At 42.1% G+C, this 27,754-nt stretch overlaps 2 protein-coding genes across 13 annotated transcripts in view; one reads left to right on the plus strand and one right to left on the minus strand.

Annotated features, from left to right (window-relative positions):
• Positions 1–2,960, plus strand: part of LOC125993685 (citron Rho-interacting kinase) — a 32,787-nt gene extending 29,827 nt beyond the window's left edge. For all 8 annotated transcript variants that reach the window (XM_049762480.1, XM_068650157.1, XM_068650156.1 and 5 more), the window contains 2 exons: positions 901–1,189; positions 2,145–2,960. In XM_049762480.1, the coding sequence (XP_049618437.1) occupies positions 901–1,189; positions 2,145–2,168 (313 nt within the window). In that variant the 3' untranslated portion in view covers positions 2,169–2,960. The remainder of the gene's footprint in view (positions 1–900; positions 1,190–2,144) is intronic.
• Positions 2,961–3,010: 50 nt separating this feature from the next.
• mtmr3 (myotubularin related protein 3) lies at positions 3,011–27,428 on the minus strand. 5 transcript variants are annotated; one of them, XM_049762486.1, is made up of 22 exons: positions 27,224–27,428; positions 25,949–26,012; positions 24,839–24,898; positions 23,040–23,129; positions 22,219–22,335; positions 20,877–20,897; positions 20,072–20,154; positions 19,266–19,432; positions 19,082–19,178; positions 18,694–18,807; positions 18,227–18,417; positions 17,342–17,473; positions 17,127–17,238; positions 16,216–16,411; positions 15,894–16,079; positions 14,915–15,085; positions 14,660–14,805; positions 11,581–13,141; positions 11,391–11,501; positions 9,908–9,996; positions 9,002–9,028; positions 3,011–5,340 (listed from the first exon to the last, which is right to left on the minus strand). In XM_049762486.1, exons 3-22 carry the CDS (start codon positions 24,839–24,841, stop codon positions 5,181–5,183), a joined length of 3,774 nt encoding a protein of 1,257 aa, XP_049618443.1. In that variant the 5' UTR covers positions 24,842–24,898; positions 25,949–26,012; positions 27,224–27,428; the 3' UTR covers positions 3,011–5,180. The 5 variants fall into 5 exon arrangements, with proteins under 5 accessions (XP_049618443.1, XP_049618444.1, XP_049618441.1 ...); XM_049762487.1 differs by lacking the exon at positions 20,877–20,897; XM_049762484.1 differs by lacking the exon at positions 9,002–9,028 and having other exon boundaries at positions 3,011–5,375.
• Between the last annotated feature and the right edge of the window lie 326 nt (positions 27,429–27,754).

The raw sequence follows: 27,754 nt of genomic DNA on the forward strand, positions 1-27,754 counted from the left end.
CTAGGAGCAGGTTGGAGTGGCTGCACGTGGAGCCCTGAATTAAGAAAACTGACTCTAACGCACACGTGAACTCACTCCCCTCTCTGAAGACAGCATAGATTGGAATTTCCCACATGGAGTCGGCACCACGAAGCTGACTTGAATTGCCAATTGCTGCAGGTGGTGCAGGAGACATCGCCAAACATGAATACGCTCCCACGCCACCCACTTCACATACGTAGCAATCGTGTATGTGTTGCTTCTCAGAAGCCAAGCAGCTCTTAATGTCGCAATACTCTTGCGCAAAGCCACTAGTGACTTATTTAAACATAATTGGAGTCTGGATATTGCTCGACAAGTGGCTCTGAATCCTGCTGTGTTATATAAATTAGCATGTCTTGTAGCGACGCAATAATCGGGTGTAAGCTCTGTGCTAGAGCGACTTGCTCTTCAATTTTACACTTGAAAGGTGGGCAGGCTCGTCAGAGATTCAACCATGTGTATATGAGCAAATTACGTAATATATCCCCTTTCAAGTTTGAGCCTTCAAATAGCGTAGGGAGAAGCTTAAGTTGAAAGTAGGCGCACGTTTGGTTTTGACAGACCTCTGCTGTCATCTGCTGATCATATGATGGACTATACAGTCATGAAACATTCAGTGTAGCTTTGAATTTTGTGCAGATTACGAATCACCTGATATCAATTGCTACAGTCCAGTTGCCATTAATTCAGTGACCTGCATGACTGAGAAGATTCACAGGTCTGCATTGCAGAAAAGTGAATCTAAAGAAATCTGGGCCCACGCTTTCATTGGCTATTTTGTTTGCAGTCACTAAGCAACCGTATTATAAACCCCCTCCACTAAATGACTTTTGTATTCAACAAGATGACTCCTGCTTGGCCTTGGCTTTGCTTTTCCAGGAGTCCCAGCAAGCGAGGCCCTCCCACCTATTCGGAGCACATCACCAAGCGCTTGACCTCGGGACCCGGCAGCCATGACGGTTTGCATCGAGAGCCGAGCACCCCTCACCGCTATCGGGAAGGACGCACAGAGTTCCGGCGAGACAAGTCTCCGGCGCGCCCCTTGGACAGGGAGAAGTCACCCGGCAGGGTGCTGGACAGCCGCAGGGAGAGATCTCCCGGACGATTCGGGGACAACAACCGACTCGTTGCCGGTTCTGTGCGCACACAGCTGGCTCCTGTTAACAAGGTAGCGTTGATATTGTCTGACCAACATACATGTTCTTCTTGCATGATAAGTGTCATTTAAACCAGCACATGAAAGAGCAATTGATTTTCATTCCAATTGAAATAGTATTTTCAGCATCGCAGAGAATTTCACACAAGGTGAATGACAACTAATGAAAAATGAAATTTAAATTGAAAACATTTTTGTTCATGAAATAAAAACAAGAGTTTTTTTTAATGAATGATAATTGAAACTATAATTTACATTCCTAAAACTGCCAATAGAGAATATTCCATTATTCAACTAACTAATACTACATAATACTAATACACAATAACTACATGACGCACCTTTGGGGAAGAAAACTAACAAAACAAACAAACCCACTCTAAAAAGGAATAAAAACGTATTGACAAAACAAATGCCAAAATGAAATATAAACAACAGAAGCTATGATAAAAAAAAAAGTTGCTCTTAAAACACATGCTCAGTAAAGCATATAAGTGGCCTCTCAATTGAAAACATTCATTGACATCAGCTGAGACCTTTTTCCATTTTCATCCATGTCACTCCCAAACCCAATAAAAATTTCAGGACTTAATATGAAATCTCTCATCTTATCAGCCAAAACAGAAAGTATTACAAAAAAATACAGCTGAATATGTGCATTAGAGAAGGCAAAATGAAATTTATTTGTAGAGGTTACATAATAGTGCATTTAGGTTTTGTTTTTGGAGTAAAATGTCACCCAGTATCACTCATTTTACGAGTAACACAAATAGCAATGCCAATTGAATATCTTACATAAATTCATGGATTACAATTAAAATTGGTCTTCTCCTTTTGGAAAATTAAGAGTCCATCCTGCTGAATATAACTGGATCATCATCATGGAAAACCAAGCCAGGGTCACATGTACATTGCTCCTCTTACCGTGATTTCTCATCTTTAATGTTGCCTGTCATTTGTCTTGCAGGTGTGGGACCAGTCGTCTGTGTGAGAGAGAGTTCATCGGCGCTCCTTTTGAACAGGCCAGTGACTCACACTTGACTGACAAACGGCCATCTTGCCTGTAACAGTCACACACCTTCAATTTGACAGCACAAAGCCGAAACGTGCTTTTTTGGGGGAAGCGTATCCCACAGTAGAATCGGTGGCAGGGAAACCGCGTCGTGCATCTATTTTATGACAGATCACCGGCGTCCATGTAAATAGAGTTGTGAGTTTTTATAAAGGGAAAAGTCGGCCAGCAAAGCCATGTCTATTTTTTTGTAAAATGAGAATTTCTATAGAAGTTGCAGGGAGCCTCACGCCATATTATTGTCTTGAATTCACGGTAGTGAGGGACAAGTTGAAGCAATTTGCATATCAGTTGGATTTGAACAGGATGTAAGAAAAACTTTGTTTTCCACACCAAACGTGAGGTCCTCTTTCTTGTCTGTATCTCCTTTGATATACTGTACACCCATTGCGTGTAGAAGTGCTTCATTGAGAACAATGTTGCCTTGTGTTTCTTCAAAAGCTCAGTGCTGCCTCATCTTGCTCTTGTTGGTCTACAGCATTCTGTGTGTGTGAAGTGACCTGCAGTGGATGTCAAAGGTGTTTCTTTTGTGCCCGTTCGACTTCCTCATCAGTGAGCATGGCATGCGGTATTTAGAGCAGTTTAATTCTTTCTCTTGCTTATTTTCTGTCAAACTCGCGTTCGATAATTAGACTTCAATGTTAACGCTAACAGAAAGATTTTCTGATTTTTAGATATCTGCACAAGATATTAAAACAGGATTGAAGCCTGCTTTCTCCCTTGTATCTTTTCAGAGCAGGTCACATGCATGCACACCCACAGCTGGTTTGTCTAGTTTATTTCTCCTTAAATTCTACAACAACAAAACGCCCTTAAAATAAAAAAAAAAAGAAAATGAACAAGGAGCACTTGTAATTACAGGAAATAGCTCTATGTACAGCTACAAATTCGACTGACAAGCAGTTTCAAAGTGCTTTTCCAACAGGAAGGAAACAGATGGGGGGGACGACAAAAGCACATGTGATCTTGTGAGATCTGAAATAAAACAGCTTGGCACCCATCTCTCGCGGGAAAAATATGCACACACGCACACACACAGCCCCCAATGCCTAATCAATTCTCATTCTCACAAACACACTCTCACGTGTGGAAAAAAACAAACGAAAAGATGCCACCCTGTCAGACGTGAGTAGGGACAACAGCTCTCCATCTTTGTTTTGATTACGTGTGTGTGGCACGGTCTTGCGGCTGTCAGGCAAACCAGTGTCTCCTCTCATCAAGTATCAAGTTGATACTTGATGAGATGTGCACTGTGCGTGTGTGTGTCATAGGATGTTGGCACTGCTCAGTTCGAATAATGAGCTGTGTCCAATAGAACTTAAATGACGGATGAGTACGCTGGTCAACCCCGATTTAATTCGCAAGGATCTACCTCTATTGCAGTGGACAATTGTGAATAGGAAGGTGATGTTACAGCCATGATCAGACTTGTGTTTTTAGTGATAGTCCTTTGTCTTGTTCGCCCTAACCGGCCTGCTAAAAGAATATGACTGAAAGAGTCAATATGCTCAAAAGCAACAACCAACAATGGTCTTCACTGAAGAACAAGGTGCAGTTGACAAAGGGAACCCTGAAAGCCAAAATTTTGAAGCAACTACAAAGTGTGCGTAATGAGTGTCTGGTAAGAGGTAGCGTTTGTAGGTGAATGGAGTGTGTGCATCATTGGGGGGAGGGGCTTCTTTTGGACCTCTGTTCTGTCTGTGTGTGTGCGTGCATAGACTCGTCACTCCACTGCCACAAGCATGTCCAAAAAAACTGATTATCACGTGGCAGCTGAATTGTCAGAATCCCCAAAAAAAAAAAAAACTCCTTAAATGAAATAAATTATATCATCTCATTTAAAAAAGGAAAAAAAAAATAAAAATCAAACACTACAGCATCCAAACAGGACACCCTGCGGTTCTATAATCCATATTTTTAAAAAAACAAAAAACAAAACAATTTTAACGTGTTGAAAAATATAGGTACATTTCTGCAATCCCCCCCCAAAAAAATTGAAAAAAAAAAAAAAAGATTTTGGTGACTAATTTACAGAGAAACTAGTCTCGCTTCTATACATTTTGTACTTAAATGCTATAGTTGTATCTGAATATATTATTGTATTCTTTCATTTTACAAAACAATGACTGTGTGCAAGAGGAGGTCATTGAATGACTGACAGGCAGCAAGGACCATTCTGTGAGCTCAGAGTCCAAAATAGAAGGAAAATCAAAACGGTGTCTCCAACTTGTCCATTCAAAGATAACAAAGGCAAATGCCATAACAGGTATTTTAGGGCAGGGCAGCAATGGGAGTGACAAGTGCGAAAAGATCACACTTCATCTTCATCCATAAGTGCTTATGTGAGAGGGGGAAAGTCACTTCAACCGTACTTTTGTCAATTGAATCTGCTGCCAATAAAAGGCCCAATTCATCCAAGTGGATGATAATCTCCCATTGAAATTGTTTTCAAAGGTCATTTTGAGGATTCTTGAATATTTCATATCACATCTTTCCCTCTGGGCACACAGCAGTAACCAAACACAAACAGTCCAAGCTGGGCCCAGAAAAGTTGGGAAGTGTGCATCAGCGGCATGGGCAGGGGGCATGATTGAAGTGGATTGAAGCCCCTTGACTAGAGAACATGCAGCAAGTCGGGCTTCCGCCTGGTCCGAAGCACCAGGAAGTCCATTCTCGCTCCTCAGTGCACGGCCATCTCGCCAGCGCCACCGTGTGGCCGACCAGGAACTTACTCCAACACGCATCTTCTTTGCAAAGCTAAGCGCGCCGAGCAAATGCGCCATCGCATGGACACATTCCGGTCCACTTGTGCAGCACATACACACTCACACACACATAGACACACACACACAGTCTACAGGACATTCTGTGGAGATTCTGTTGTGGTGGTGGTGCCCTCCTTTTTGTCAATGTCCGCCTCCTCTCTGAGGCTCAGTTGGAGCTGGCTGCGATAGGTTTGTCCAGGGGCGACGGGCCGAGCCGGAGGTTGCCGTAACAGCTTCTGCACACCCGGCTGGGTTCAAACAACTGCTGGCTCGGCACTGGGATCTTCTGGTCACAGCAGCTGGCGCAGAACACATTACCGCAGTTCCTGTGGGGACACACCAAAGGTCAGCGCTGGATTCTCTGCATACACACAAATTATGCACATTTCACTGGTCAGGATTATTATTGCAATTTCTGTCATTTATTGAACTGTATTACGCCTTCACACCATAGACTCTAAAGCAAAACCGTATTGCTAACAACAAATTATTTTCCGACATATTAAACAAAATGATCATTTCCTATGCAGCCCCTGATGATCTGCCACTCTGATTGATTTAATGAGCTTCACTACAAAAGCATTCTCAAACATTGTCTATCCCCTTTAATAAGGAAGTCAGTGCACTAATAAACACACTCACACATTAGTGCCCTAAGATCCCGTTTTAACTCATGTTGCATGCATCATCAAGTTGAAAATTAAACACAGGCGCAAATTGTCTCAGAGGTCTTGTTTGACTTAAAATACTAATGATATTAATAACACACTAACAATGTGCTATCAAGCAAACACAAGGCAAAGAATGCAGCCTTGACTACAAAGCGTAATTCAAATTAAATTGGGAACATATGCAAAATGTAAATAAAAACAGAATACAATGATTTGTGAATCATTTTCAACCTATTCATCTATAAACATACAGGCATTGAATGTTCGAATTGAGGAATGCCTCCCCAAATATTCTTTCTTTTTGAATTTGATTCCTGAACCCAAAAGAGCTGAGACAGAGGGCCAACAGGGGAAAGTTGAGGAAAGCTCAAAAAACACCTGATTTGAATATTCTACAAATATCATTAGTGACCGAGAGCGCACAGTTCTATTCCCTGCTTTTAACAGTGCCACGGGCGATTTGGAGGAACATCATGGAACCGATAGTTTTAGAACATTTGTCAACGCACGATTGCAAATAATTTAGGGATTTCGGTCCATAATGTTAAAAGATTCAGAGAATCTGAAGAGAAATCTACATAAAAGCGGCAAGGCCCAAAAACTAAAATTGACTGCCCTCTGATCCCTCAGCTCGTACTGCAAAGAAAAGACATGATTTTGTTACATTTGATTTACTGATACCCGTTGCAAGGATTGAACCCAGAAAGCTCCGGTTACCAGCCAGTCGTGACCTCTGGCATGATTTTTTAAATGAATACCACAGTTAGTTCCTACATCTACACATGCAAGTTAAAACAACCATGCAATGCAAAACCCAAAGCAAAACCACCAAAAAAACCCACCGCTGGCTTCACTGAGTCTTGACTGCGCATTGTAGAAGAGTGTGCTATGGTGTGTGTGATGAGTACATTAAATTATTTTTGGACATCAATACTGTTGTGGCCTCCAAGACAAAGTGGCAAAGGTCCATCTAGGTGCACATGCCGCCATTCAAGCAACATCTTTTTCAGGGACGTCCCTGATAAGACGTCAGGTCTCACAACGAAGGATTTTATTGTGGGAGGGGTGGAAAGTTGCCGAGTCAATCGCCTGACCTTAACTCACTAGAGCAGGCATACCTTCTGGAGAGGCGGCGGAAGCAAGAAACCCCAAGAAATGTACAAGAAGTGAAAAGGGCTCTAGTAAAGGCCTGGAAAAGATTATAAAATAAAATGAAGAATGCAGCCGTCTAGTTGTGTCAATGCCACCAAACATTAATGTTCACATTAAGTTAATTTAATACTTTAATACTTTTGCTCACTGGCAAAGTGGGTGGCTTATAACAAAAGTTTCTCTGTCAGGAGTTTAATATTACATGTAAAAACCATTAAATAAAAGCTACAATTCTGAACTTCTATCTCCTAACCATCCTTTCATCAACCCAAATGTCTTCAGTATATGACAGCAACAAAGGAATAGAGCTTTCTGTTCCAATACTTTTGACCCAGCTGGTAACCAATTCAGGGTGTACCCTGCCTCTCGCCCTAAACCAACAGGGAAAGGCTTCAGCTCACCTATTGTGACCCTAATAAGAACAAACGCAATATAAAAATGGAGGGATTGTTTACTTCCATGTTGTAGCTGCCTCGTGCAGCCTGCGCATGCGAAATATTTTCACGTGTGCAGTATCACACAAGTACGACACTCCGCAGATTTTTGCAAATTTTTCGTTCTACCTTTAAATGGCACATCAGTGAAGAACTAACACTTTGCTTCAGCTTGTATGATGACAAGGATTTACATACTGCGGCTACCATAAACTACTATGCTATCTAAGCTTAACTGTAAATCCATCCAAGAGCTGAATGTAATTCTTTGCCATGTACTTGACTAAGAGCTAAGCCTGCAGCAAGCCTGATGGGTCAAACCAAATCGCAGGTGAACCTCAGTGGTGATCGTGCTGACACCTCACCGCCACATGCCAAGGTCGTGGACGGCATCAGAGGGGTTATTTTGTCTACTATAGAAGCCGATAAAACGTGTGATGGCCCACTGGGCGGGATAGACATGCCGGCGTCCAGATGGAAGGCCATGCTTACACCAGGCCTCTTGACTGCTCTGCTCATCTTCGGCGTGACACAACACCTATTTTGCTCTCGTGATTATTGCACACCGGCATGGGGACCGGGGATAGTGAGGTTAGAGCACAGCGCCACAGCTGGCTGAGTGGCAGGTGGGGCAGCATGCTGCCAGGGTGAGAGAGGTGGCGGAAGGGGTGTGGCAGCCTTCAGCCAATCACAGCTTATAGACAGCCCAATTGCTCACACTCATAGCCAATGAGTAAAAAGACAACTTCCCCGCAGTAATCACATTCGAAATGATCTTCAAAACGAAGGATTTATCTTAGGAACTGCACACAAGGGCAAATAGATGCAGGGAGGGGTGGAGGGAGGGAGGTGAAGGATGGATTAGGACCACAGTGAACTCCCACTAGATTGCGGTTCACCTTTGACATCCCAAATATATATCGCTGCTTTTAAGCCATCGTTCGTTTCATGGGTTTTTACAGTCCTGCATAGAGACCATGAACGTCTGAATTTAATTAGTCTGAATTTTAGTTTGTCTGAATTTTAGCCTTCAGTGCTCAGTTCAGCAACTGAACTCTATAATAATTAAAAGAGGCGAACAAGCAGAGAAGGACCCTGACAAAGCAGCAGTGTTTACAATGCAATGATTACATCTTTGCTTATGTGTGATATTGCTGCATGTGTCTGTGTATAACTGGCATTTTTGGAGGAATTATAAATAATGCAACATTGATACTACACTCATTTCAATTAGCCCACCTAGGGCGTTTGGTATTAAAAGGGAAAGTCAGAACAAAAACAAAAATCTATACATTATGTTGACCTGTCTAAATGCATTTATTGCCAGAAAAATCCACCCATTTTTAAATCGGTCTTAGTAGGCTGCCAATTTGACGCGTACTGCCATTTGCTATCGACTGAAAACGATGCCACGGTGCTTAGAACGTCACATGACCCAACCCAGAAAACAGGTGAGCCATGATGCTAAGTGAGTCCCGACGTAAAAATATTTTCAAAACTGTTTTTTTTTTTTTTTTTTATACCTTTGAGTATGTTTAAATAACGTTAAACTTCTGTGGTAGAGGAAAAAATAATGTTTTTTTTTTTAATAAATATGGACATGTACGTGGATGTGTAATGTATTTCCCACAATAAATGGGGGTTCACTGTAGAAGGGAAGGTGCAACAATGCCAGAGTAGGGTGGAGTGGAGCGTGTGGGAGGGGAGGGGGCAGAGGAGCCGGATCTCACCAGACCTCCTGGACAGGCTCTCTGCCACTGTGGAGGAGAAGGGCAGACAATAGAGAAGAGCTGCCTGAACAGGAAGGACAACATGACACACCACAAGTACAACTTGACTCACGTAACAAGTTCCTACTATTCCTACTACCTACAACATGGCAAGTTTTGGAACATGCAGTCAAACGATTTTGAACCGGTGTCCAGATAGTGTGTCAAACACAGCGTTCATGGATTCCACTGTGAACCTCACACCAAAGGTCTTCCGTTCTTACGGCTGACTAAAATCCAACCTTATGGCGCCTGTGCACTTCAAGAGTTCATCATCTCGGTCAAACTGATGGGCACCTTTGAAATAACCACGTGACAACAAGAGCAAACAGTATATGTACGCCCCTATACGCAGCATTTTCAAAGAAAGTTGATCAGGTATGTGACTATATGAAAAGCTCCACTTTTGGTTTGACACAATTAATCAATTCTAAATAATTTCATTGTGTTATTAGAAATTTTTTGGGGGCTAGGGGTAAATTTCACTTTTTTTTTTTTTTTTTTTTTACAAATCCACATTATTGGTCACATTGGTGTTATTTTTTTTTTTTTACCAATTATTAACCAATATAAAGTGATGAACATGGCTTGCTCGCTTAAACAATGCAATGTAATTGGTTGAACAAACATGAACATTTTGTTTCTGTTGTTTCTTCATGTTGAACAGCAACAAACTCTCAGGAGAAATGATCTACTGACCCAAAAACATTTTTTTATCTGACTTCTATACACAATCGTTGGCTTTAAGTTTTCGAGAAAAAGCAATGCTGTCGTATCAATATTCTGTCATCCCCTTGTAGGATTTGCAATATCTTATTCAGCTAGAAAGTGAACGAAGGTCAAAGCAGCTTTGTACTTAGTGCTTACCTGCAGTGATGCTTCCTGGTAGCGAGCCAGAACCTGCTCTCACAGCCGTAACACTGGGCAGCCAAATGATCAGGGTACCAGCGGGTAACCTTGAAAAGAATCACAGCAAATGTTCTTTTTTTTTTTTTTTTTGACAAAACTAGGAATAGCGGAAATTTGTTGTTCTGAAGTGTGTGCAGTTCTGCAACAAGTTTTCATGTTATGTTATAAATTCAAATGGACGGCATGGGATTACCGCATTACGGTTTTGTTATGCACTTTGCATTGCTTTTGAAGTGTGAAATGTTGCTCTGTAAGTAAAAAAAAAAAGGGGGCCTCATTTATCAGACTGCCGAGAACAGGTTCTAAATTAAATTGTGCGATTGAAATTTTAAGAGTGTGAGTACGAATTCCTGTCGTGTGGACACCAGGCGGTGATGTGTGTTGATAAATCCCATCTGTTCTAAACCGCCAAGCTCGCGCACGTCTAGCCTCATTTGCGCTGAGAAACACCTCCTGTTGACTCTATAAAGTAGCAGCAAGCCCTTTAAAGAATCCAAAAGCATTGAAAATAGGCCAGAGAGCATCTCTGAGACTGACATTGAGGTAATTAGAAGTGCAAACAAATAAATACTGTTTGGCACAATTAATGCAAGTGTTAAAAGAAAAAATAATATATATAATATTAAAAGAAAAGAAAAAAACAAATTGCCATGAATTATGACCCAAAAATGCAGAAATAAATGAATGACAACAATGTTGTATGAAAGGGGACGGGCAAGTCTTTTTTGATCGCCATTTTACAAGCTGGGGAAACGTGACATCACTACTCTATACGCACGGCCAGCCCACCTCAGCTTCTTATTGGAAACGCACATCCACAGAGATTTTTAGGTAGAATGAATGAATCGTGCGTTAATTCCTCCATGCCATGTCCAATTGGGTCACGTTTGCCCGCATCACTGTGGGCCTTAAAGAAAATGTTGTATCATGGGTTGTGATAACGGTTGTGTGCACCTCGGCCACCGCAGGGTAGTACAATAGGAATTGATATAAAACAGCAGATTGTCTAAGCAGGAGTATTATAAGCTATTTAAAGCTTTTCAACTGCTACATTATCGTCGCATGTTTCATTAGCCATTCTGTGGCATTTACCATCAAATATTACCATTACGCTAGCCGACTAAGAACCGTTATTGTGTTTGGGTTAATACACAGCGTATAATTATCTTTGTTTTATTTTTTGTTTCACACCAAACGTCAACTGGGAGCGTCATTAGATAACGAAAGTGATTTCCTAAAAGCGTTGTTGTCCAAAGTCTCATATCTTGACAGTGAGGAGAGGCGCATAGGTATACTTTAAAAGGTGTGTTGCAGATTTGTGCAGGTCAGTCTGGAATGGATTCCTTGTGATAAAGATTTAGAATTTAAGTCAGGAAAAAATAAGGCGTTAGAACAGACTTAATGGGCTGTGTTAGTCTAAAACAAATGTGGTGACACCCACCTCAGTGTCCTGCTTGTCCACCTGCTCCCAGCTGGCTTCAGAGAACAGCTCTGTGCTGCAGCGCGACAGGCAGTTGGGGTCCATGTTGTATTCAGAGTCTGCCATCAAGGTCTGTGAGAAAGAAAATCAAGCCCTTTTTTTTTTTTTTACCGGTCAGATAATCTGGTGATTAGTCGCACTAGCTTCTTACCATTTCATCTCCCCCGTTTCCATTGACCCGATGCGAGCCGGCGTGCTGCTGATTTTCCAGGCGACTCCACAACTCCTGTACCTGCTTCTTCAGGGTCTCCACTTCCATCTGGTGGCCAGCTTCTATCTGCCTCAGCCTTTGCTGGATGGCATCTGTGTGCAGCATCAGCCCGTCGTCGTCCAGGTGGCTGCGAGACGGCTGCTCTGGGCTGGCAGCGGGCCGGCCCAGTTGCGCGTGGCACCAACGTTGTTGTGAGCAGCTGCCTCGGTGATGGAGATTTAGGGAGTTGCAGCTTGCCAGGGACACCTGGCGGCTCAGCGGGGCCCGCTCGCCATTCGCTTTGACCGAGTGAGGTCCTCCGATAGGTTCCCCGTCGGAACTGTCACCGTTGCAAAGTCCGTCGCGGGTGAGGTCAGCACTCGCAAACTGAAAGGCACTGACAGAGGATCGCTTGCTGCCCTCGTTGAAAATTCTGGTAAAGCTCTGTTCAACAGTCTCCAGCACTTTGTCCTTGGAGGAATGTGGCGGGCCCTTGCCATTGCTGCAGACCTGATAGCTCTGACAGAGAGGAGGAGGCTGTGCGGGGAGTTCAAACCTGCTGCAGACCTCCTCTGTTAATGTCTCTGTGGAGCTTTCCATCAGGGAGGCCCTCTTCTCTGCCTGTTCCCCTGACTCCGACAAACCTCTGTCAGGGTCACAAGCAGAGCAGGTCTCCTCATTTGCATCAGTTTCCTCAGGTGACCGGTGAGCAAAGCCGTTCATCAGAGTTCTTTGAGTTGCAGGTAGCTCCGGCTCGCCTGAACTTGATTCAAAGTATTCATGAGCATGCTCCAGCTGCTCAGAACCTTTCTCCAGAACCTGCTTCGTCACATCTTCGGGTATTTGGGCTTCGTCATCTCTCAGGTGCTCCAGCTCAACTGCTGTCTGTGCAGGTAGAGCAGAAGACTCACTATTCTCTTCAGCCTCTGCATAACCATTTTCTAAATGGTGTCCGTTAGCAAGCACTTCTCCTGTGTCGTTCTTCTTGACAGACTGATCACCGTTGGCATCAGTAACATCATCATCAACATCATCATTAGTGCTTGAGCCTGTCACCTCCTCCCCAACAGCTGCGTTAATGACGTGGGTGTCAGCACCACTTCCAACTCTCTGAGCATCTGCTCCAATGTCCTCCTTGGTAGCTTCTTGAAGAATGTTTTCCATCTGGCCTTCGGCCACACCCACTGCCACAGACAATTCGGCCTCCTTGGTTTCCTCTCTTGTGCTCGCAGCGTGCATGAAGGCTACCTCTGCCAACTCAGAGGGTGAGTCCCGTGGATGCGGATTGGCATCCATCTTAGCGTCCACTCTGTTCGAGTGAAGGCCCAATCCATTACACTGCGCCTCATGATTCTGGTCCCCGTCTTCATCTGGCCCGACTGCCATGTTGAGATCCAGAGAGCGCCGGTGGTCCTGCCACTTCTCATTGAGGTTTGGGTCGCTGGAGCGGCGGTTAGGAGCCAGTGAGCTTCCCAGCTCACAAGCACTGGGCAAATTATCGAAGGAGCGTGTCTTCGTACATCTAGAAAGTAATAATGGACAGAAAAGTTATTTTTAATATAACTACATTATAATTACTCATGAAACTTTTTTTTTTTAAATCTATTTACATCACGATGCACCAAGCTACCCAATGGTATTTGTGGCAAGCAAGCAAGCAACCCCAAACAGTGGGATTAAAAAGACAAAATTTACTACAGGTCAAAGTTATTGAAAAGCCTAGTTTAAATAGCAGACCCTTTAAGTTCCTGTGGTCTTGCCAATGACGCTGACAGAGATGGCAAGCCATTACACAGTTTTGAAGTGCCTATTTGGAAAGGACAATCACCGCATGTATTAAAGGGGGTGTGCAAGACACTTAATAGACCTTAAACCACCATGCCACAGCATATTAGGATGCTGTAAAAAATCTTCAGGTGTTGGGGGGGATTAGCCAGTGTAAAATTATTGTTTATTTTCTACAATGAATGTATATTTGCTATTTTTCTTCCATTAGACGGCACGTGATACAATAACTGCCCTTTATGAAACGTAATAAAGTGGGAGGAAAAGTGGGAGGAAAACCTTTTCTTAGATTCTCCAAAAATTGGTCAGAAAATATTATCATCTAGAACAAAAGAACAAAGAGCATTTGCTTAAAAGGTAGAGTGTGCAGTCTTTGGTGGTTAGCAGGGGGTGGCCAAAAGCAAAAGTTGTCATTAAAGTTAGAACTGCCTGTATAACCAAACAGAAAAATATTAAAATGATTTGAAAAATCATCCATCGGGCCCCACTTTATGCCTCTAATTTTAATTTTCAGTATCACCCCACTAGTATATAATATTACAAGGAGGCCTGGGCCAATTAAGATTATTCAAATGTGAGTAAGACAAGATAAAATTGATAAACAATTAATTAATTAACACAGTTAAAGAAATCACCAAGCGCAGCAAATATTACCATATTCTCCAGACTATAAGAGGCTACTTTTGCACAAAATTTGAACTCTGTGCCTTATAGTCAGTCTAGTGCGGCTTATCCATGTATTTTTCATGATTTTATAACATTGTAAGAGAATTTGTTTTGATGATACAAGTAATAGAAATGAGCACTTTTAATTTAAAACACCTACGGCTTATACGTACGTATATGAACAAAACAGAATTTTCCACTAATTTTAGTTGGTTGCGGTTTATAATCAGGTGCATCTTGTAGTCCGGAAATGATGGTAGTTGTAAAGTAAAGTGGGGCTATATACTAGCTAGGGCTATGGACTCTAACAATTTAAAAATCCAATCCTATATTTTGTTCCAACGATTAGGGGTCAAGAGATACACGACATGCAGAAACAAGTTAATAGTATAACATATGGAACAAATCCCAGTTTCATTTTTCCACTACAGATGTCATGAGACATGAACTAAGCATGCAGTGTACAATTGTAAATGCCCAATGAGAGCAGAGTGTGCAAAGAAGACCAATTGGCTTTGGAAGCTCTCGACCAGAGTTTGTCTTACATTAGAGAGGTAATGGGGGCTCTGTGCCAGCGTGCCAGGCTCACCTGCCCAGAGGGGCCTCCTCAGGGTTGCTGCCAGGTAAAGGATATGGCGCACAGGAATCGTCAGAAGGGGTGGTGGGGGAGGAGCTGGGCAGGTAGACTGCTGTCCAGAGCATCAGATTGCGCACATGACACACTGGATGGAGAACCTGCAATAACCGATGAGGTAGGTTTGAAGGTCATCGAGTTTAAGGACTAATAGAGACAACACGACTCTTCTCCCTCAAGACCAAGGGGTGCGTCAGGTACTGTACGTACAGTCTCGGAGTGTGAGGAGTACAGCATGTTCCGCAGTGTGCGGTTGGCGGGTCTCAGAAGGGACCACACTGAACAGGTCCTCTCTTGAACATGCCGGTCTTCCCTCTCTTTGCCGCTGTTACACAGGAAGGTGCCGAAGAGGCAGGAGTATGCGTGTTGCACCAGTTTCACCTGCAGACACACAAAGCACATTAAACGTGTTGAGACTTGTGACCACAAATTAGAAATAAGAGCAAGAGCTACAGAAGACTCCGTTGGCTATATATCAGTGTTCGACGTTTATGAAACTATTCTCTGTGCTATACTATACGTACCTCCCATGACTCCCAATTTCACACGCACAATGGCATAAAGGACTAAGCATGGATCATTTCTGTTTGGGCGGGATGACGTGCTAACTTTTGGTGTGTGCTATCGATGGCCATGACATACACAAAGTCCCGGACGAGCTACCATCTTAGTAACAATGCAGGCAGGCACGCAGCTTCAAAAGGAGCACGTCGTATCTCGCTCCAGCAAATGGTATCCATATCTGTGTTGACAGCCCATACTATTAGCATACCAATGTAAGAAAATTTGCCTTTACACAACATGAGAAGTCCCAATCTATCGAAGTACTATGCAAATAATAGTTTTTATACCAGCAGATTGCGGGAAACGCATTATACTCGTGTAAAGAGGGAAGAAATGCTTTTTAAGGGTGATGGGGGGGGGGGGGGGGGGGGGTATTACATTCCAGTTCACATTATACCTGAGAATTTATGGTATGCTGCGTCCAGGCACATTTCATGGCTGATGACTTTATTGTAAGCTTTCACACATGAAATTTTTGGCTTGTCAGCCAATCACGTAACGTAATAGTCTTAAACTATTCAAGTTAAAGTACTCACATTGGGAATAACTTAATTGAATCTATATATAACTCACCCAGTTATCTATGAACTTTGACTGGAATAATTTAGTTGGACATAGTACGCACCAGGAAGGCCTCGTTAAACTCAAAGGAGCAGGGAAATTGCCTCTGCAGCTGGTGAACACAGTCCAGCCATTGCAGGAAGACGGGACAGCGTTCATTCACATCCTCAGAGTTTTCTCCGTGGCCACATCGGTCAGCAAACTTGTGGCCAAAGTCCAACCAGTCCATCTCAACCAAAACTTGGAAGCCCTACATCAAAATATGTGCAGATAATGGAGCTTACTACACACACATTCTTGAATTATATCAGTCTTAACAAAATATGACCCTGGGAAAAAAACTAATGTAAGCCTTTCTATTGCAAAAATAACATTTCCAGTTGTACCTCTATGGTGCGGTAATATGGGTCAAGAAGCAGCTTGGACAGTGCAACAATTTGAGGTGTCCGGTCCCAGCCGTCAGAGCAATGCACCAAAACAGGCCTTTGGTCTCGATCCACTGCATTGACCACCAGCAGGGCCGCCTTCAGCAGCAGGGACAGGTGCTGCAACCACTTGGTGCTTTCCAGCGCAGATAGCCAGCTGCAGAAAAAGCAAATAAGAGCAAAAACGTTTTAACACATGGCACAATACCAACATGCGTCACATGAATTTTTGCAGCTTTCCCACTTCAATGAATACGATCATCAAACAAAGGAACATATCAGACAAATAACTAAAGTAACCATAAAATGCAGTTTTTTAATGGTGACTTTAATTCATAAGAGGAAAAAAATGGTCAAAGCTAACTGGCCCTGTGTGGAAAATGTACTTGCCTCCTACAACAAATAACTATTTTGTTTTTCCTATTTTGGCCCCCAAAAAAATATTAGGCAGTTGATTCATGATTTAATAAAGTTAATGGAAAGGGGGTTGCGGGCAAAAACCTTTTTCAATACTGGTATGAATAAAATGACTATTGAAAAAGTGCTTCTCACATGGCCTTGTCACATGGGTATGATTACTGTGATTGTTACATTACAGAAGTTTCAGACTTTATGAGACACTATTTTCAGCCATATAAATGTTAAAACAAAAAAAAAATCTATAAATAAAACAAATTGCTTTTATCCAATGAGTTTATAGAGTGCATTAGATATCCCAGTCTGATTAAACTCCTCATTGTATACCTTATTCTGAGAAAAAAGAAGGACGGTACACCAAGACAGACATATGGCAGAGCTGAGATTCACAGTTAAAGTTGGGTTTAGAGTTTGGAAGCCACCAGGTGACAAAGATGTGACAAGGACAATCGTACTTTGCTGGATCCGGCATCTGAGTGCAGAGGAAACGTAGGGACTGGAAACTCTTGCGTATGGAGTGAATGTTGGCCATGCCCATGAACACCACCTCACAGTTGGGATAGTATTCTACAACACAGGAAAAAATAAAAACAAAAAAATGAAATCAAGATTCAAGGCAAGTTACGCAATCCACTGTACACAGAAAAAGTAAATAAAATACAAGGCCTACCAGGACATTCGCAGCCTCCCCCCTTTGCCCTGTTGGCTACAGCTGCAGCGTAGGACCTGGCATCTAGAATCAGTAACTTGTGTGGCTGGATGGCCAATTTTTCCACCTCTGAGCTGTTGGTCATTGAAGACTCTGATACAATCATAAACACATTAGAGTTACATCTCTGAACAAATCAGAATATACTGTATTAAACGAGAAAGGGGGTTGGGTCGGGTAGTTGGACAGTATGAAAAGACTAACACGAAACTATCCCGCCAAAATCATACGGTGGCTCGAGAGATGGATATATGTAGCTTCATTTCTATGGAAAAAAAATTAAAAAAAATCCTACAAAAGTGTGCAGCACTAAACCTGACTTATTACTAAGTAACAAATTCTGAAACTGAAACACTCTCTCTCTCTCTCTGCTTAAAGATGTTAAACGTTTTGTGTTCAAATGCTCTGAATGTATTTTAATGGTTTCATATGTATTAGTTTTATTATAGTAATTTTTTGAACTAATAAAAATCTAGAGAATCTGAAAGCTTACTGTTTTTTTACTGACGTTTTGAGTCTTTCAGTACCGGTAATTAGGAAAATACAAGGTAATTTAAAAGGTATTGTCAAATCTTTATTGCGAGAGGTGGACATACTGTGGTAATGCAACTTCCCTCCACTAATGTATAGAGTAAAATGTCCTAAATGAATGAGGGTTTGTTTCGAATGTACGTCAGCCTGTTGCTTCAGGCCCAGACAGGTTGGATTGCACAACTTTGTCTACTCCAAACTCATTCACCTCAAGAGTTGAGGAATCTGCGTCGGTTCAGATAAAAGTCAATGTGTGCGTTTTGTGTCTGGTAGCGATTGTGACAAGAAATTGTCGCATGCAAACTGAGTCCTCACCAAAATCAGTGTCAGGCAGTTCAGACCCATTGATGGAGGTTCCATTGGACAGGAGCTTGTGAGAATTGCTGTCCACGGCACAGGCCTTCCCAATGGATTGAACTAAGTGCTCGTCATCAGCATTCCGCCAGCCCCACCAGCTGACCTCTGGCTGACCGCAACGGGCAATCACAGCCCCTGTGCTCAGGTGCCTGAATGTAAGAATAGTTATATGAACAAAGAAGCTAAAACAATTTGATCAATACCGCTTTACTGTGCTTCTTTACTATAATTACATCAAGGTTAAACAGTCATTAGTAATCGCAAGTCTTGGCGGTGGTCGTGAAACTTTTATATTTGTCTACATGAATACCGAGCCCAAACCATAGAAACGGAATATTTCTGTCCAAAAGCAAATGCGGTAGCTCAATAAGCCCAAAAGTCTAGTGTGTGCAGTTTGTCATTGAAAGAGAACCGAACCAACTGACCGATATACCACTGCAGGAAACCTTTTCCAGGAGCGGAATGCTGCCACATTGTCCAGCTCCTTGTCAGTGATCCAGGCTGGTACAAGAAGCTGCTGGGGATAGCTGGGGCAAAGCCTGGCAACACCGAGGGGCACAGAGAGAGGTGGTTCACGCATTGCATAAAAGAAGGCTTCGGACCTGACTGAATGCATTAGCGAAGGCTCAACAAAACGCTCTGTCGACAGACATCTAATCCTGGGCGCAGCACTGGTGGAGAACAAAACAACACTCCGCAAAAAGCCTCTCACACACTGATCTGCGCTGTACACCAATGAAAGCAAAGGCTCGAATCACAAAGACAAAAGCATCAACAGAGCAAAAGGGGATCTGTGAAGCAAGCTGCCCTCACCTAAACTTGCAGTTGATGTCAGATATTCTCCAGGCATTTTGGGTGTCAAAGCCCATCCTCTCCACCTCATTCTTGAACCAGGAGGTCACATGTTCACCTAAAGATCAGAGGAATCCGATATGACCAGAGCGCCTACCTAGACTAATGCTGTTATTTGAGGATTTCACTTTCAAGTCTGGGCTACCTGGTCTGCAAAGCTCTCCGTGCTGCTCCTTCTCGCCAGCGTACACATCCATGCACCAGGCATGAAAGGCGAAGGAGAAGAGATCTTCCAAGCGAGAAGGGGGGCGCACCACTGCACTGAGACGCTTTAGCCATTCCTGACATTGCTCAAATGTGGAGAATTGACACCTGGGAATTAAAACACAACAAAAGCATACTTTTCAGTTGGTTTCCTTGTGGTAACTGCACAACAGAAGTGTTTGCTGCTTTGGCGCTCCTTCAAATAATCAAGAAAGGTATAATGAATCCATGGTTCAGGTCTATTTTCTTTAATGTTGTCAAGTCCTATTTGTTCAAGTACAGTCATACCTCAACATACGATTGCCTAAACATACACATTTTCCAACATAAAAAGTGATATGTATATGATAGTAATAGACACGAGAGAAAAATGTGCATTTTAGCGTGACTGTATTCTTCCTGGTCCCCGACATCATCTACAGGGAACTTCCTCCTGCTGCTGGGAATACCACCACCATCTCTATAACAATGTGTGACGTTGGAAACATTAGTTTTCTTGAGCAAAATAGCCATTTATTGAATAAATATATTAGCTGGAACCAATTAAATCATTTTACATGTATTTTTATGGGGAAAAGTGTTTCAACATACAGACTTTTCCATACGAACAACGTCTCGAAACAAATTAATTTCATATGTAGAGGTATAACTGTATGGCCATAAATGGTGAACTATTGTTTTGAGAAGCAAGTGTTACTGCTCACACTGGTTTTGGGTTACATATGGGTGTGTCAGCTCTTGTTTTACCTAACAACTTTACAGTCTTTGCAGGTGACATGCAGCTGGAACATATCACGACACTCCACACTTTCAATGAGCTGCAGGGGCACCTATAGAAACACATACAGTCAGAGTGCACATAGAAGCCTACAACTAATAAATAAACAGTGTAAAAGCTCAGAACAAAAAAACAAAACAAAAACAATGATCTGTAAAGTCATTCACCCACTTGCATTAGAAAAATTCATAGATTAGTTGTCACTTTGCATTTCCATTATGTTTCACATAACAGTTCCCAAAGCACTAACACACAGTCAAGCTAAATATGGAGGTAAACCAATAATATATCCCGACAACCCTGTGTGTTGATTTCCATTTTAGCCTTCAGCCATACACAGAGTTTGAATAGATCATAAATACACAGTTGGTGCACTGACTGTAGCACATGCTGTATGAAAATACCTAGCCTATTTTGAAATACAATTTGTAAATTTACTAAAAGTACTTTTCGGCCGCACAACGGGCTCAGGCTGCTCTTTTGCATGCGGTCGGGAGTCATGCATGACTGACATGCAGTCATCAGTTGGCCACATTTCTGCAGCTACACTATGATGACAGGCATTTAGTCTGATGGAGGCTTTGTTGATGTAAATTATTGTTCGAGACTTGCATGGTTAGAGTTCCCACGCATCAACTGTCTCCTTCAATTAAGTTCTTGGAGCAAAACGTGGTCAATAACAAAGTCAAGCAAGTCTAGGTAGGCAGCGTATTTCATAAAAGGCACACAAAAAAGGCAACCACCCCACACCGTGCATCTTGCTTTAATACTTACTGACACCTCACAACAACAACTCTGATCCAAGACAAGACAGGAAAAAAAATGTAAGCAGTGCTCGATTGTTTTGGTCAGTTACGATTCACCGACTACAAAAGGCTGTAATCATGCCACATACCGGATGTCCTTGCATCATGAGGTCACAATTTAATTCCAGCTCTCAAATCTAAATCGCTAATCTGGACGTCATCAAAATTCCAATGCTGCTTGCTCTCTTCCAGCATTTCCTACCGCAAACTCAACAGTGATGCGGACTAAAACACAGTTTGTCTTTGTGTCTGGAGACATTCAGCATGTTTCATTATTCTTTCACAATTTTTTCCTCAAATTTCAAATAATCTAGCCACCCCCCATATAGATTTCGAAGCACAGTGAACCTTCGTAAATTTGTGGTTCAGAACCAATACTAGAGTAATTCAACATCAGTTTTCACAATGCCTTTTGTTCTCCTTAATTGGGAAATAGTTTTCGTGATATTGAGAAGGAGAAGTGCAAAAAAAAAAAAAAAAGATGTAATTGCACAACTTTCCGGCTGTGACAAGTTGGCGGGAAGGCAGGCGGGTTATCTGAATGTAGCATATTTGCTTATCTTGTATGCTCACTTGCTTCACACTACGAGTGTGGAAAAATTTGAAAAAAATTAGAGTTGTATGTGCTGCAAGACAAATGAAATGAGCCCAGTCACAGAAAAATAACGGGTATAAAATGTCGACATACATCATTGTAGTGGCACAAGAGGATGTATTGTGGAACGTTTCAGTGATTTGGTAACAAAGTTAGGTCTTGGTAACTGTTGAAGTGAGAGCGAGAAAAAGAGAGGGTGACTGTTATAGATCCCCTTTGGCATGACTTCCAGCCATGGAGACAGCTAAGCCAGAGAGTGAATGTACAATTTGAAGTGAAGCTGCTGCTAGGATCAGCTCTGAGCAGCTTGGTCACAATGGGCCTCATTCATTAATGGATTCCACGGAATATAATTTGTATAATACCGATGTCATTCATTTTTAATTATGTCGGAACTTAAAATAACGAATGCTGTACACAACAAATGCTTGGACAAATTAATTGAGCTAATTATTGAACAACCACTAGACTGTACGTTTTTAAAATAGACCGTAATGAATAAATATGGCACAACTAAGAGACATTTGTGGTCAAAAGAATTCATTAAATTAGTGTTGGAACTCGCGACAGAAAATACACGCAGCATTGGCAGTACTATATTTGGATGCTGCCTCATGTTAAACAAGGAAGACTTTTTTTTTCCAGGTATGGTACTTTGCTTATCAACTATCAATCTAGTGTCTTGTCAACTCCTGACTTTTCTGGAAATACTTACATTGACAACAGACTGTTTGAACTTGATGTGTAGGCGGTAGTTGGATATTGCAATAATGGCATCCTCTGCCCTCCCCACGTACTCTGTAAACTCCCCGTGCAGCTCAGGGAAAGGCACCTAGCAACGGCAGGAGAGTCAGCATTTCAAAGACTGCAGATCATAATGCACACGCGCACAGCAAGAGGACCGTTAGATATGATGACACTTGATTATTTTGCCACACTTGTGTACGTGTTTGAATTCAGGTCATTGCATTCTATTGGTTCATCACTAGATGACACTTAATAATAAAAACAATATCGGTCAAGAAAAACTTCAATTTCATCTTTTCCTAAAAACGTTCAACCCTGGTTAGGAGCAGAAGTTTGGTATCCAGCCAGAAGTAGTTTGCTGCTGACATGAATAGGGAATGGGGATTTTGTGTGCTAGTCTGAGTTCTTCCATTCCTGGTCTATGTTTCTGCAAAATTAATATCTCCCAGAAATGCCAGCTACAATCCAGTGGGAGTGATGTTTCTTTTCCTCTTATTTATGATGAATCTTTGGACATTTGCCACCCTGGAGCAACTCATAGTATGAAATATGTAAATTTATGTACTGTATTTTTCGGAGTTGATATTTTGTTGCAAATTATTTCCTTACAATAACAACATTTAAACTAGCGACCACCGACATCACCAAACTTACAATTTTCTTTTGCAATGAATTTCCGTAGTGGTTTATATAGTCCCCCCTTTAGCATGTAAAATGCATGCTCTATTGAGTTTAAGTCTGGACATAGACTTGAGCAGAGTTGATCTGGGCTGTCAAATATCTATTTACCTGCATGTTTTCTTCCTCCAGGACAGGAGATTTCTTTGGGAAAATTTGATTGGCCTGGATACACTCTGAGGTCTTCTGCCCCTCCTCCTCCTGCACACAAAAAGACTTGCGCTTACTAAACGGCCTCCCACGTAACAGACACAAGCTTCTTTCAAATATTTATTAGGTTTTAATATGGCTTCTGAAAGGCTTCCCACTGAACACCTGGCAGACTCACTGACAAAACTGTTGGGGCTCATGAGGTTAACTCAAAATTAAATTGGCCATCACTAATTTGGAATGTAAAGGGGAGCATTATTACACCAAATTCTTTGGCCTTGATTTTTTTTCAAGATGCGGCTAAATGCGACAATTTTTTTATCTCATACTTGTATAGTTGTATATAGTTGAATGTTTGTGGTCACTCAGTGGCCTTACGTCAGGGGTAAACTTTCAAATAAATAGCCTGTTGACATACAGATGCAGCAGAGAAGCCTTTTCATTCTCGAGGACAACAAAAAGAGAGGCAGTGGGCTCTTGTTAATAGAACTCATGTCCCTCGTTTATCCAGCATATTGTGAAACAAAGATGAAAGGAGTCAGAAAGTCAAAGATAATGGCCTCCGTTTGCTGTCTCAGCATAAAATGTCACCACATTTGAACCATACTGCGGCTCGAGGATCAAGAATGCTGAGACTGGAGTAACTGCAGAGAAAACAGGAGCCCGAGAAGCCACCCAAACAGTTTTATCACGCACATGTGCTCTTGTGGTCATGATGTGACGAAACTATGCTTACAAAAACCAGCAGTAGCTTCTTCCACTTGGCATTAACTTGCTCAATAGTTAACTCATAATTCCATCATGGCATTTTGCCAATTTTACAACACTATTACCATGGTCATCTTTGTAGTCTTGGCACTCTGCATTATTTACATATCTAACTAGTATTGTTGATGAGTATTCCACAATGCTTTCCACATCATTTGCAAAATTGCCACTCGATCATAGTTATTACAATGCTGCTCACTTATCATTGTTTAACAACTCTCTGCACTTGTTATGTCCTAAAAATGAATTTTGTTGGAGTTGTTCGTTGCTGGAGTGGCTAAAAGAAAAACAGACTAATACTGTGTGTGTGCGTGTATGTATTTGTCATTTGTGTATGTGTCATGTAGTCTTTCTTGTCCTATATGTGGGCCCTTTGTGGACTTTTTTTTTAGCTTTTTGGGCGTGACATTCCTCGATGGAGCAAGATCTGTGCTTGAGTGGCAAGGGAGTGTGCCTCGAACTGCGAGTCAGCACTAGGAATTGCCACCTTAGTCGTGGCAGACGTGTGTGATGACATGCATGCTGTGATCGTGGTGCCTCTGACCCACTGGTGAAAGGAGACTTTGAATGTCTCCGCTTTCATCTGTAACCGCTTCAAACAAAAAGGCATATATAGGAATAGTTGTTTATGAATGTATTATTGCCAATGATAGTTCTGTAAAGTGCTTTGTTACAGCGAAAAGCACTTTGTTACAGCAGTAGCTTTTGTGAAAGCGTTATATAAATAAAGCTGTATTGTGTTGTATTGTATTTGGCCAATCAAGATCATGCTGATTCTGAACAGGATAACAAATCACTGCAATAAAAAAAAAAAAAAGAAAGTTGACCAGCTTTGACAAGAGCCTAAGGCAACCTTTGACCCAGTCGTAGCTGACATAACTGTCTAGCTTCGTGGTAAACAGCCAATAAGTATTGGAAATCAATAGAGAGTTTCCAATTCTACAGACTGAATGCAGGATCTTTCACAAAGCAGTGAAGTGAAGAAAGGGTACCATGGCCTCTGTGAAGGAGTGCAGGTCACCCAACTGGTAGGAAGCCTGGCCTGGAGCAGCCTGTAGAAAGAAAATACATGAAATCATTGCGCAATATGGAACAAACAATTAAAAATAAATAAATAAATACACAAATCTGTCCTTTCACAAGTCTTCACTCGGTGGAGGAGTTCTATTTATTCCTTATCTTCCATCATGTTTTGGTGCATGTTAATAGGGGGGAAAGTGAGAGTGTAAATTGACTTGACACTGAGATGTTAGAGCTAGTAGAATTAATTACTGTGAATGGTTGTCTCTGTGTTATTCCTCTAATTGACAGGTGATAGGTCCCGGGTGTTCCCCACCTCTCAGCCTAAGTAAGGTGGGAAAAGCTCAATCTTAACTAAAGTATTTGACTTTTTTTTTTTTTTTATCAAAAAGGGGCTTGGTTTGACTTTAAAACTGTTGACTGTGCTTTGCTAACTTGACAATTAGCAGAGCCACAAATGCTCATCCTCTAAAAGACTAAGGTGGTTGAGTTACACTTTATAAACACTGACAACTCGTAATTATTATTATTTAGCCTTTTAAACTGAGAAATTAAAATAACAATAATGTGCATATAAATATGTGATCATGTTCAATGTGGTATGACGGCAAAGGTAAAAGTGTAATCATTCATTTAAAAAGGCAATAAAATATGTCTTTCACTAAGTCACATCCTATATTATATATGATAGAGATATGGGCCAAATTCAATTTGAGCAGAACAATTGTAATATAGTAGGAAACAATTTTAGGAAAGAAAACTAATATCAAACTGTAGTTGCAATATTAGGTGCGTGTGTGTGGGGTCACAAATTTAAGTTGTTTGGGGTTTTTTTTTTTCTTCAAAATTGCTCTGCTCAAGTGGCAATGGGTACAAAGATGTTATGAGGCTACAATTTTTAACTAAATACAGAGCATTTTACCATTCATTTCCACAAACTACTTATGTCGTGGGCATGCTGGAGCCTATCCAAGCTGTCTTACTGCGGGCGGTAGGTGGGGTACACCCTGAATTGGTCGCCAAGCAATCACGGGAAACACGGAAGCGAACAAATACAATGACATTATATTGTTTGATCTTACCACAGTCACTTAATGAGTAGCCCAGATGATCTTTTTCTAAAGTTCACAACTAAGACATGGAAATCTATGGAAAGAAAGGCAAACATTCAATTGGATTAGTACAAAATGCTTAAGCACTTTGTGATACCACAAACATTACATCTTAAAAGCTGAATGCCATCAATTTCATGACAGCAAGCAACATTTTCGTCTGAGGAAGTTCATCACAGATAATTTTGAAAGAGCCCTACAAATAGTTATTGTGGGTAAGAGACTGAAATGTGATCTGCGGAGGTCAGTGAGAGTAGATCACGCCATCCAATCAGAAAAGCAAAGGAAGAGCATGAGCCACAAGGCCTGGTGGTGTGAGGTGGCCAACGTAGGCCGGTCAGTGCTACTGGTGCAACCTGATAAAGCCTATCTGTCCGGCCCAACACACACGACTTTGTTTACTGCATGGGCTCATGACCCGTGGCTGCGGCTCAGTGCGGCCCGCGGAGTTCAGTCACCCAGCTAAGCCCCTTAGAGCCTTAACGGTGCTGTTGTCCCGTGACATGCCACAGTGCATCACAGGCTGCGAAATTAACCAACAAACAGGCCACACATACCAACTAGTTGGAGAACTTTCGGAAAAACTGTTGATCGAGGCGATTGACTGCACATTGCATTGCAACGTTGACAGCTCGCCTCAGTGAGTCCAGCGGCAGGATTAAATCACGCATATGGCTCATATATTCAGCGGAGGCTCATATTACAAGTCAACAATAAGAAAACAAGACCGATGCACTGTAGCGTAACATTACCATTACACGGGAAAACTATTTGTAGGCAAGTCATCGCTCTGCTTGGTTCTGATGAAGGCTTGTGCTGAGAGTTCAGTGCAAACTACTCGTGTAAAAAATGGCTCACAACAACAACATTATACCATTCCTGTAGATCTCGTTAGTTGATATTTACATTTAATTTATTTGGAAAGTGAGCGTCGCCGGGCAAGCTGGAATACGACCGTAAAATTGCTCATGCTAATGAGCTAATGCTAACGCCCATCTGGCTACGCGGATCTTAACAAGACAGCCGCAAAGACAACTTTAGAAACAACATTATGTCATATCGGCCGGCGTTTGTATTTCTTACACGCGGCTGTCTTCCGCCAGTGAGCTGCTTCGCCTCAAATAGCTACTTGTGCCAACGCAGCTCCGTGCAACTGTTATTGTTGTTGTGAGATGGAGGGCGGACCCCAAAGCCAAGGCCTCCGTCAAAACACACCGCCGAACCACCACAAGCCGGCACACTCACCAGTGAAACGAGTAAGGAGACGCTTCAATGCCACAAAATCATCCGAAACCCGTGCAGTTGATGAGCAGAAAATAAACCCGCAGGAAATAAACATGAGTCATGTCCGAGCCGAGGCTAGCTTGACTGTGCCCCTTTGCAGCGCCGAGCCGTCGTCGCCATTATCGCAAATTCTCCAAGCCCAACTTTACGTGTTTGTGACGTCATCACGCTATAGCAATGGCAATGGGCGGGGTTGAGGCGCTCTCTCGTACCATGTGCTGCAATAATGTAAACAGTGACAATATTCTGCCGGATTTTCAAAGATCATGCTCGCCGTTGATTGACAATGTCAGAGAGCTGTTTATGAAATAGAAAACTATTGCGCTGCACTTTGCGGTGGTGTGGATGTAGTGCATTGTAATGGAAGGTGCCCCTAATATTTGGCTACCCCAATTAGTTCGAATGCGCTATTTTATAATAGAATCATATTTTATAATTTCAATTTAGTAGGCCTAAGCAAAGCATCACCATAGGCCCCCAGTGACCACTAGG

This window comes from Syngnathus scovelli, chromosome 3 (assembly GCF_024217435.2).
Source record: "Syngnathus scovelli strain Florida chromosome 3, RoL_Ssco_1.2, whole genome shotgun sequence".
Lineage (NCBI taxonomy): Eukaryota > Metazoa > Chordata > Actinopteri > Syngnathiformes > Syngnathidae > Syngnathus > Syngnathus scovelli.